General features: G+C 40.6%; 1 protein-coding gene across 1 annotated transcript in view; it reads right to left on the bottom strand.

Annotated features, from left to right (window-relative positions):
- RCAN3 (RCAN family member 3) overlaps positions 1–12,408 on the bottom strand; it is a 33,779-nt gene that overhangs the window by 13,165 nt on the left and 8,206 nt on the right. Inside the window, exon 2 of the mRNA XM_010830061.1 lies at positions 10,087–10,341. Coding sequence (XP_010828363.1) covers positions 10,087–10,281 — 195 coding nt within the window. The 5' untranslated portion in view covers positions 10,282–10,341. The remainder of the gene's footprint in view (positions 1–10,086; positions 10,342–12,408) is intronic.

Genomic DNA, 12,408 nt, shown 5'->3' with positions numbered 1-12,408 from the left:
ACAGTTCAAAACCATCAATCTTCAGCGCTCAGCTTTCTTCACAGTCCAACTCTCACATCCATACATGACCAATGGAAAAACCATAGCCTTGACTAGATGGACCTTTGTTAGCAAAGTAATGTCTCTTGCTTTTCAATATGCTATCTAGGTTGGTCATAACTTTTCTTCCAAGGAGAAAAGTGTCTTTTAATTTCATGGCTGCAGTCACCATCTGCAGTGATTTTGGAGCCCAAAAAAATAAAGTCTGACACTGTTTCCACTGTTTCCCCATCTATTTCCCATGAAGTGGTGGGACCGGATGCCATGATCTTCGTTTTCTGAACGTTGAGCTTTAAAGCCAACTTTTTCACTCTCCTCTTTCACCTTCATCAAGAGGCTTTTTAGTTCCTCTTCACCTTCTGCCATAAGGGTGGTGTCATCTGCATATCTGAGGTTATTGATATTTCTCCCAGCAATCTTGATTCCAGCTTGTGTTTCTTCCAGTCCAGCATTTCTCATGATGGACTCTGCATGTAAGTTAAATAAGCAGGGTGACAATATACAGCCTTGACGTACTCCTTTTTCTATTTGGAACCAGTCTGTTGTTCCATGTCCAGTTCTAACTGTTGTTTCCTGACCTGCATATAGGTTTCTCAAGAGGCAGGTCAGGTGGTCTGGTATTCCCATCTCTTTCAGAGTTTTCCACAGTTTGTTGTGATCCACACAGTCAAAGGCTTTGGAATAGTCAATAAAGCAGAAATAGATGTTTTTCTGGAACTCTCTTGCTTTTTCCATGATCCAGCGGATGTTGGCAATTTGATCTCTGGTTCCTCTGCCTTTTCTAAAACCAGCTTGAACATCTGGAAGTTCACACTGAGTGATAAGGGACTGGATTTTTGTTGTTATAAAGGACATTACAGGAACCATGGCCAAACTTGAATGGGGTCTGAGGATTAGAATGATGTAATGTGTCAACGTCAATTTCCTGAATTTTGTTTTTGTTTTGTTTTCTTAGAACGCCCTTGTTTGTAGCAGATACATATTAAAATATTGGTGGTAATGGCCACCGTGGCTGGTAACTCACTATTAAAATGGTTTAGAGAAAAAGTCCTTTGTACACCCAAACTAGGAAAAGCAGTTCTATTATTCAGTGACCCCAAGTGTCACTCCTCCAGACAGGCTTTCCCTGAGCACTCTAGTTAAACACTGTCACCCATCAAGCCGTTCTCTAGCCCTCCTCTGTCTTTGTTTTTTTTAAGTAATTTTGTTTATTTTTGGCAGTGCTGGGTCTTCACTGCTAGGTAGGCTTTTCTCTGGTTGCAGCCAGTGGGGGCTACTCTATAGCTGTGACGCACGGACTTCTCATTTTGATGCTTCTCTCCTTGTGGACCACAGGCTCTACAGTGCACGCGGCCTCAGCGGTTGCGGCTTCTGGGCTCGACAGCACAACAGGCTCAGGAATTGTGGTGCACGGGCTTAGTTGCTCCGCCGCTTGTGGAATCTTCCCGGGTCAGGGATTGAACCCACGTCCCCTGCATTGGCAGGTAGATTCTTTACCACTGAGCCACCAGGGAGGCCCTGCTCCACTGTTTTTTCTTCTTTGCCACCCTGTGAACTGTAGCCTGCCAGGCTCCTCTGTCCATGGGATTTCCCAAGCCAAGAATACTGGAGTGGGTTGCCATTTCCTCTTGCAGGGAATCTTTCCAACTCAGAGAATCAAATCCACGTCTTCTGCATTAGCAAGCAGATTCTTTAACACCGAGCCACTGAGGAAGCCTATTTTCTTCACTGTACTTGTATTATCTGAACTTCTGATTCACTTGTTTGCATGTTAAATATTTTCCTCTTCTAATGTTCTGTTGGAGCTGGAGCTTCATTGCGTCCACCACTGTCTCCCTAGAACCTTTAACCGTGACTGGTACAACACTCAATAAACACTTACTGAATACACAACTCGAGGTCAGTTGTAGAGTCTGTAAACCGATGGTCTCCAAGAACATGACAGCTGATCTGACTGTTCAGTGATCTTTTAATATGCCTGACAATTAGGATAACTAAATTCCTAACTAAGTGATCTAAGACACTTTTCAACTCTTGTTTTGAGACAAAGTATTCACAAGGGAAGCTACAAATATAATAGAAGATAAATGAAGATAGCTTCATTTCAAAATCTTACATCTGAAAATTCCTAAATGTTCTATCTAAGATGGGGCATCTAGGAACATTATAGCAAGTTTGCACTGCTATAATATTCTTACTGCATTTTATAAATCTGTGATAGTCTGGGGGAAAACCTGGTTCTTCACAAAGCAATACATTTGAGAAGCTTTTATCTACAGTTTATGCAAAAGCATGTTAAAAGGAATAAAAATGTTAACTACCAGACTGGCAAAAATGCTTTTTTCTGAAAAAATAAAGTCCCGGTGACGCTACAGAGCAACGGGACTCTCTCGCATGGCTGGTAGGAGCGCAAACAGCTGTAGCCTCACAGACTACTTGACAGTCTCTGCTAAGACTGTGAAAAAGCACAACCTGATAAGCCAGCAACATCATGCCTGTTTACATACCCTGAGAAGACTCCCCTACTTCCACCAGGACGTACACAGGACACATACAGAACATTCACAACATCACTGTTGCAAGAACAACATCTCAAAAATAACCTAAATGTCCAACATAAGAATGAGTAAATAAATAATGCTGTATTTTTAGACTAGGGCAGTATATATAGCAAGGGAAACAGAATATATATTTCAATATGGATTAATCTTATAGATACAACATTGAGAAAAACTGATCTAATTATCCCTTTTATATAAAATTAAAAAATGTAAAATCTTATGTATTTCACTGGAGTTATAGTTTTCAGCATATGGATGCTGCATATCCTCTGTTGGATCTAAGTATTTCATGGTGCTATTGTAATGTTTTTAAATTTCAACTTCCAAATGTTGACTGCTGGTAAACAGACACGTGGCTGATTTTCTATAGTGACGCTGTATCCTACAAGCTTCTTAAACTCACTTATTGTTGTTGTTCAGCCACCCCGTCATGTCCGACTCTTTGTGACCCCATGGACTGCAGGACGCCTGTATAAAAGGTCAAACTCACTTATTAGTAGAGTTTTTATGTAGATTTCTTTCTAAAGAGACAATCATGTCAACTGAAAATAGAGCAAAATTTAAAAACTGTATATACACATATATAGAGTATTAAGCTTGAACTAGAAGAAATGCCAATACAGGCATCTGCCAGTTTTCAGAAGTTTGCTTTATGCCACTTTGCTTTACGAAAGACCTGCACCTGTACCTATTTTCCGTAACAGAAAGAAGTCCAAGGAGGATTCTTCCTTTTATGAAAAAAGGTGAAAATCACATTCAACATCTGTTTTGCAGCAGCTGTCATGGAGGCAGCATGCCCCCTGAGTGGTGAGAGCGGCTCCACCAAGCTCCTTCCTGGGAAACGACCCTCAGCTTCTCAGCGTCAAGCGCACTCGCCTGGAACTGGGTCTGTGAGCATCTGTGCTTTACCTTAATTTATTTTGTGCATCTGTGAGCAAGATTGCCCCAAGGAACTGCTTTTCTGCTTTATACCATTTCAGCTTATAAAAGATTTCATAGGAAAACTACTTTCAGAGAGAGGGGGAAAGTAGACCATTTTGGCCTACAAACACACCACTTTCATATTCATTGGAAGGACTGATGCTGAAGCTGAAACTCCAATACTTTGGTCACCTGATGCTAAGAGCTGACTCCCTGGAAAAGGCCCTGATGCTGGGAAAGATGGAAGGTGGGAGAAGGGGACGAAAGAGGATGAGATGGTTGGATGGCATCACCGACGTGACAGACATGAGTTTGAGCAAGCTCCGGGAGTTGGTGATGGACAGGGAGGCCTGGCGTGCTGCAGTCCATTGGATCGCAAAGAGTTGGACACAACTGAGTGACTGAACTGAAATGAAATATAATAAAAGGTTAAAATTGCATGGGAAATGATAAACTCAGAGTTGAGGATAATGGTTATCTCTGGGAGAAGAGACAAGAGGCTCAACTGTATTAGTAAAATTTTATTTGCTATATTGGGTGGGCCTGTGGTTTTTCTTTACATTAGTCTTTACCTTTTCACACAACCTAGAAAATGCCCCCTTTTTGAGAGGTTGAGATAGTGCCTCCGCACAGGAAGAATCACCAAACTTGGAAGTCATTAGCCTGTGTCTTCCCTGGGCTCCTAGAGAAAGTGGAATCCAAGGCAAGGGCACACACAGGAAGTTTGTTTTGGGAAGTAACCCCATGGGATAAGGTTGGAAGACAGAAGACAGGTTGTCCTCCCGTCCAGGTTGTGTTACCAAACTGGTCACCTCTGTGAGCAACGGGGGCTTGATCCTGCGAGGAGCCCTGGAAGGAGCCAAGGAATTGGGGGCTGGAGAGTCAGAGAAGGAGGGACTTACTCACTGGCTTCAGCCCCACACTGGTCAAGGACTGCCCTGTCTACACGGCCAAGCAACTGCACAGGCAGCAGAGAAACACTGAGACAAAGGCAAGATGTCCCCGTGCCATGCAGGACAGCTGCTGCCAGCTTACATCCACACACAGCTGAGTGCTCTGGCAACAAGTGCGGTGCAAGCGTGGGCCAACAGGACGTAACATCGGGCACGAGAGGCGCCCATATACATATCAGTTCAGGTCAGTCGCTCAGTCGTGTCCGACTCTTTGTGACCCCATGGACTGCAACACGCCAGGCCTCCCTGTCCATCACCAACTCCTGGAGCTTACTCACACTCATGTCCATCGAGTCGGTGATGCCATCCAACCATCTCATCCTCTGTCATCCCCTTCTCCTCCTGCCCTCAATCTTTCCCAGCATCAGGGTCTTTTCCAATGAGTCAGCTCTTCCCATCAGGCGGCCAGAGTATTGGAGCTTCAGCTTCAGCATCAGTCCTTCCAATGAATATTCAGGACTGATTTCCTTTAGGATGAACAGGTCGGATCTCCTCTCAGTCCAAGTGACTCTCAAGAGTCTTCTCCAACACCTTACATACATATATACATACACAGTACACGCGTGTGTACATATTCTATACATATGTACAAAAGCATGCTACAAAGAATAATCAACTCAAGAAAAATGGGGGGTGGCAGTTTTTGATTGTGATAAACATAAAATTTTAACCATTTTTAAGTGTACAATTCAGAGACATTAAGTATGTTTACAGTGTTGTATAACTGTCACCCCATCTGTTCCAGAACTTTTTCATCATCCCAAATTGAAACTCTGTACTCATAAACTGTAACTACTGACTCCCTACTTCTCATAGTCCCTGGCCGTTACCATTTACTTTCTGTCTCATGTAAGTGGAATCACACATTATTTATCCTCTTGTGCCTGGCTTATTTCACTGAGCATATCTTTCAAGATTTACCCACAGGATCAGAATTTCATTAGTTTTTAAAGACTGGACAATATTCCATTGTCTGTATACACTGCATTTTGTTTATTAATTTATTCACTGATGGGCATTTGAGTTGTTTCCATATTTTGCCTATTATGAATAATGCTGCTGTGGACACTGCTGTACACATATATAGTCAAGTCTCTGCTTTCTTTTTTGTATAAACCCAGAAGCAAAATCGTGGGATCTATGATAATTCTATGCTTAATTCTTTAAAGAACTGCCATACCATTTTCCACAGCAGTCACAGGATGTTATGTTTCCACCAAGAGTGCACAAAGGTTCCAGTTTATCTATATGCTCGTCAATGCTTGTTTTCTGTTTTTATGATAAGCCATTTTATTGGGTGTCAAGTATCTCATTGTGAAGTTGATTTGCATTTCCCTATTTGTGATGCTGAGCATCTTTCCTGTGGTTATTGGCCATTCATACATCATCTTTGGAAAAATGTCTATTCAAATCCTTTGCCCAATAATTGGGTGTATATACCCAATTTGGTTTTTGTTGTTGAATTTTAGGAGTTCTTTATATATTCTGGGTATTAATCCCTTACCAGAGATATGATTTGAAAACATTTTCTCCCACTCTGTCGGCTGCCTTTTCACTCTATGAATAGTGTCAGTTGATGCACACATTTTTAGTTTTCATGAAGTCCTAATGTGTCTGTTTTTTCTATTGCTGTCTGTGCTTTTGGTGTCCTGCTGGAGAAATTAATGCCAAATCCAATGTCAGGAAGCTTTCTCTCTATGTTTTCTTCTAAGTTTATAACTTTAGCTCTTACATTTAGGTCTTGAATCCATTTTTAATTAACTTTTGTATACCATGTAAGGTAAGGGGCCATCTTCATCCTGTTGCATGTGAATTTCCAGTTTTCCCAGCATTATTTGTTGAAAAGACTGTCCTTTTTCCATTGAATGGTCTTGGCATTCTTGTTGAAAATCATTTGACCATATATGCAAGGATTCATTTCTGGACTCTCTGTTCTATTTAACTGGTCAATATGTCTACCTTTGGGGGAGGCTTTCTTTTTTTTAATTAATTAATTTTTTAATTGAATGATAATTGCTTTAGAGAATTTTGTGGTTTTCTGTCAAACATCAACACGAATCAGCCATAGGTGTACACATGTCCCCTCCCTCTCGAACCTCCCTCCCATCACCCTCCCCATCCCACCCCTCTAGGTTGACACAGAGCCCCTGTTTGTTCATCTTTATGCCAATACCACACTGTTCTTATTTTAACTGAGATACAATTGACATTAAGTACCACACTGCTTTGATTACTATAGCTTTGTATTAAGTTTTGAAATCAGAAAGTGTTTGAGTCCTCCAACTTTGTTCTTTTTCAAAATTGTTTCGGTTATTTGGGAGTCTCCTGAGAGTCTATAAATTTCAGGAAGAGTTTTCCTACTTCTGCAGGAAATATCTTTGGGATCTTGACAGTGACTGTGCCAAATCTGTAGATTGCTTTAGGTAGTACTGACACCTTAACAATGTTAAGTATTTCAACCCACGGATGTGAGTATCTTTTCATTTATTTGTATTGTCTTTCATTTCTTTCAGCAATATTTTGTAGTTTTCAGTAAATAAGTGAAAAACGGGTTCTAAAAGCAAGCTCAATTACTCTGTTACTCTGAAACGACTTGAATAGGATTTCTTTCAGCTCTAAACTTCTATGATTCTCTAGTATTTAATCTAGCCTTGAAGTTAACTAAATTTTTACTAATTCTTGGCCAGAATGGTACTACAGATTCAATTAAGTATTTACTCAAACTGTGCTACCTTCCAAGCACTGTTAAAAATACAGTTCACTAAATAGAAACATTCTTCCTTTGAATCTCCCCTTTCAATTTCCAGATTTAAAACAAATCAGTTTTCTCAAAAGACTTACTTCTTCTGGATTGAACGTTGTAATTAGAACATTCAGCAACTGATTAGGAGAATCAGAGGATTTCAGTTAACTTCTAAATATCATTTATTTTTCTTAAGTAATATGTTCTATTCATCTTTAAATTGAGGATATAGAAACCAGATGCTCGACAGGAAGATTTGTATCATGTATATGATTACACAGACCAGAGAAATTTGGGCCAGTGTATCTAAAATCATAATTTCAGGCTAAATCTCCTACGTACTACTGAACCTCACTCAGCTCGGTACGTCTGTCTTTCCATCACAACTCTGTATCACTAATCCTCAACAAATATCTTGCAGAATCCATTCAGTCAACCTAAGAGGTGTTGCTCTGTACTAGGCAACTGTATTAGATGCTAGGTATCACTGATCAAAAAGCAGGACCAGGAGAGCAAGTAGAGATGTCCTAATATATCCCAACCTTTGTCATTAGAAAAACAAATCCAAAATCGTACGGTAAGTAGGTCAGGAGAAACAGTTTTATGTACAAAGGGTAGTGCTTTGTGAACAGACTAATGTAAAAGCGACATGCATTTCTTTATAAAGTCAGGTTCCAGCTGGAGTGCTGCTTTGCATCAACATTTACCAAGATCCCTCAGACACACAGATGTAAAGCAGAAAGAAGAAGCACTCCAATTTCCCCCACCATAAAAACCTAAATTAAATCTTGAAAATCTCTCATGTTCATATCAGAAGGCTGCTTAATTTTTCCTTATTTTAAGAAAGGGAAAACTGGGGTTAAAAACGACAAGTCAATAACACTGGAATGAATTCCAATCTGTTATAGAAAAATTAGGTACTAAACCTGTTGTGCTCTGGACTGAGCCGCTGATTAGCTGAGCATGTGGAAAAAAGCTAACGACCAGGCTGCTGCAGAAACAGAAATTATGAGATAAACTTTTCCTATGGCTTCTTTTTCTTACAGTTTACTATATTCTTTACTTTTCCTCTGCCACTTCACACCATTTTCAAGAAGCACTGGTGAAAATGTAGAGCCAAAATCCAGCAGTCTAAAATGAAGATTCAGTTTTAGCTGACAATGGTTCCTGTGTCACTCGGTCGACCACTCAGAAGAGGGTAAAAGCTCATTCCAACAATTACAAAGTTAAAAAGAAACAAACACCTTTTCAAATCAGGAAAAAACTAAAATTCTTTTGAAAATAAGGCATTTAATTGGAATCAGAATTATTCTCCCCGTAATCCAAGAGAGGTATTTTTTATTTTGCTTTGTCTTTTGCACACGTGTGGACAACCTGCACAAACAGGTTAGCCCAGGAGAAATTAAAGCAAAAGAAGACACTGACAGAAGAAAACTACAAAGGGAACATTTAATTTTCCCTACACTCAGTACTTTCAAGCGTCTCTAAAGGCATGAGTATTCTATTTTACATCAAATTACTTATCCTCTCCACTGCAGGGCTCTCAAGGCAGAACTGTTTAAGTTCCTACTCTATCCCCTGAAGCCACTGGTACAGTGCCTTACACACTCGAGGCACTCAAGTATGTACTGAGTCAAACTATTCATCATATCAAGTTCTGCTCCACGAGAGTCACCAGAAAGAAAAATACTTGGAAGACATAGATAACAAATTAAAAGGAAGCGTGGTGGGATTTTGAAACAAAGTCTTAGAACATGCAAAATTCATACCAATGGTAGAAATATTTTATTTTTGTGTAACTTAAGATCTACAGGCTTTTGTGAGGCCACCGTGGAATGAAACGCACACACACATTCTCTTTTTTTATAGGTAAATAATGAATGAACCAAAGAGTAGACATCTTCAAAACAATAAATAAATAAACTCAATCGTTTTGCCCTGGGCAGGCTGCAGGAAGTAAGAAAAGAAATACCGAGAACTCTGTTAAAATGAAATTACTGTGCTTATACTCAGTCATTAGGTTGTGTCTGATTCTTTTCCAATCCCGTGGACTGTAGCCCATCAGGCTTCTCTGTCCATGAGATTGTCCAGGCCAGAAAACTGGAGTGGGTTGCCATTTCCTCCTCCAGGGGATCTTCCCTACCCAGGGACTGAACCCATGTCTCCTGCATCTCCAGCAGTGGCAGGAGGATCCTTTACCACTGAGCCACCTGGGAAGCCCCAAATGAAATCATAAACAGTCCTAATTATGTTATTAGCCTCAGAAAAAGGCTTAAAGTAAGTTTTTCTTTTGTGAATTTACTACCAAGTAATAAGAAGTGAGGCTAAAAGTCACGTAGCTTTTCTTTAACCACAAGCTACAAAAATGAATGACTGAGTGTATCAATGGATGAACTTATTAAGACTTAATTCAGCATTCACTATAAACCAGTGCTTCTCAAAATGTTCGTGGGGTAGGACTGGATTTTAAGCATTTCCTATCTGTTGCAGGCTGATATTCTCATAAAACATAATAAAAATGCCAGAAGGCTGAATCTTTGAGACCTGATGGACTGTAGCCCGCCAGGCTCCTCTGTCCATCGGATTCTCCAGGCAAGAGTACTGGAGTGGATTGCCATGCCCTCCTCCAGGGGACCTTCCCGACCCAGGGATCGAACTTGTGTCTCCCTCATTGCAGGCAGATTCTTTACCGTCTGAGCCACCAGTGAGCCCCAAAATGCCAAAGCAATGTCTAAAGTTTGGTGCACGCTTCTCTACCTGCCACGGACCAATAACAAACTTTGCAAATAGGCCGCCATCAACTGTTTCCCCGAATCCACACACATTCAACACACTACCAAAGGCAGAGAAAGCTAGGGTGTATGCCTACCTTCTGCTCCGGCACCTCAAACACTGCTTCATGGACTCTGCAAGCAAAAAGTGAGGTAGGCAGGTCACTTAAATCCATCATCTCTTCCAAGTCATCTTCATTTTCACCAAAAACCATCTCTTCTTCCTCTTCGTGGTCAGTGCTGCAAAGATCTGACTGGCTATCATTCCAAGACTTCATAGTGTCCCTCAGCATTTTCCTCTAAAAGCAGGTCTTCTCTGTTTTTAAAGTTCAAAGATGTCTACCAGGCATCAACTGTTTAAAAAAAGAGAAAACAACAGAGATAAGATATTGAAGGTTCAGTAAGGTTCCAATTAATCCTCAAGACAGCAGTTCATCAAAGGAGGCAATTTTATTCAGGAAAGATCAATCAACGTTGAAATCAACTCATCACAGTCCTCAGCAATGAATTCTATATATACTAATTTGATTTGCTTAGCATATTTTACATAAGATATTTCACAAGCAATGACTTATTATGAAAAAAAAAAAGGCTGGAAATTTTATAGTGAAATGAGGTGGCGGGGGTGGGTGGGAATAATATAAAAGGAGATACTATCAACATATACATCAGTTTACAAGCAGGGGGAAGGAAAATGTGAACCAGAACCTCCTTCACAGATTTGTTTGGGATTTAGGTCCACAACACTGAAACTTGGCAGAGCAGAAGAAAACTCTCATGGATTCACTCACCATCTGCACCCTGAATATGGCCTGCAAAGAGCTGACTTCACCTTTTTTAACCAATCTGTTCTTTTGAATATACTCTCGAAGAACTAAGTTACACAGAACCGAAAGCTCTATATAAAGTCAGTCTTCGTTAATATCAGCAATATTAACTACAGGCAAAATCTGACATAGAAGACAATTTTAAAAATGTCCTTTCTCTGAATGCTTAAAAATAAATCACTTTACCAGCATGGAGTGGATAGTGTCCCCCTGTTAATAATGAACAGCGACTGCCTTATAAGACTGATTTTATCCATTTTTATCTCTTCTAATGAACTGCACGCGACACCCACCAGGCAGGTGCCTTGACATTACACACTTCAAGATGCTGGAATTTAAGTCATTACCTATCAGGCACAAGAAAATTAAATAAGCATGATTACTACTACCTCTGCCAAGTCGCTTCAGTCATGTCCGACTCTGTGTGACCCCATAGACCGCAGCCTACCAGGCTCCCCCGTCCCTGGGATTCTCCAGGCAAGAACACTGGAGTGGATTGCCATTTCCTTCTCTAATGCATGAAAGTGAAAAGTGAAAGTGAAGTTGCTCAGTTGTGTCCAACTCTTAGCGACCCCATGGACTGTAGCCTACTAGGCTCCTCTATCCATGGGATTTTCTAGGCAAGAGTACTGGAGTGGGGTGCCATTGCCTTCTCCGATTACTACCACAATATTACCTAATTTGTGATTTTTCTCTTTTCCTTTTTTTTTTAATATACAGCATGTTTCAAATTTATTTGATTACTCTCTTGCCCACAAACCCCATCTAAGGTCATGATGTCTCTTTAAATGACCTGAAAGTCACATAAAGTGGAGTCTCAAGCCAGCATTTACCTGAAAGAGAAAAAAAAAAAGAACCAAAAGGAGCATAACCAAGTGGCTTCCCATCTCAGGTTGATATAGTTTCCCTTTTTTGTGAAAAAGACCTAATTCCACGTATCTAATATTTTTCTTTTTCACTGTTTTTTTTTTCACTTCCTTTGAATTACTAACTTCTTCCCTGTGGTGTTGGTCTCCCTCTGTCTTGGGAGAGAAAGTTCCTTCATTAAATTCACATGGTAAATCTACACTTCCCAGGATCCAGATTTTTCACATTCTAATCTGGGTCTGACACATTTTCCAATTAAGATATACACACTTGAATAAAAACAAAGGCAGGACCTTGAGGGGAGCAGAGAAGTTTCTTAATGAGGTCATCTGTTTTAAACAGCAGTTGATATGAATCAAAGATAAAAAAAAGCTCAGGGACCAAAGGTCAATTATAAACCAATGTGGGGTAGGCAGTGATGAGTAAAAGCCCAGACCATGAAAATGCTTTGAATCTCATCTTGGATGGAAAAGCTACTTCCAGATTATAGCTGCCCCAGCCGAAGGAAATGAATCAGAATCACCTTGTCATCAGACATTGCTGGACCCCAAACAAACAGAAGGGCTCGGCAGAGCCTTCCATATTTGCCTTAGTGGTTCTCAGACTTTAATTAGCACCCTATCCCTCTGCTGCTACTGCTAAGTCACTTCAGTCGTGTCCGACTCTGTGCGACCCCATAGACGGCAGCCCATCAGGCTCCCCCATCCCTGGGATTCTCCAGGCAAG

Source organism: Bison bison, unplaced genomic scaffold (genome assembly GCF_000754665.1).
Source record: "Bison bison bison isolate TAMUID 2011002044 unplaced genomic scaffold, Bison_UMD1.0 scf7180017864516, whole genome shotgun sequence".
NCBI classification, from domain to species: domain Eukaryota; kingdom Metazoa; phylum Chordata; class Mammalia; order Artiodactyla; family Bovidae; genus Bison; species Bison bison.
Note: the sequence above shows the minus strand (reverse complement) of the source record. Positions and strands in the feature narration are given on the sequence as shown.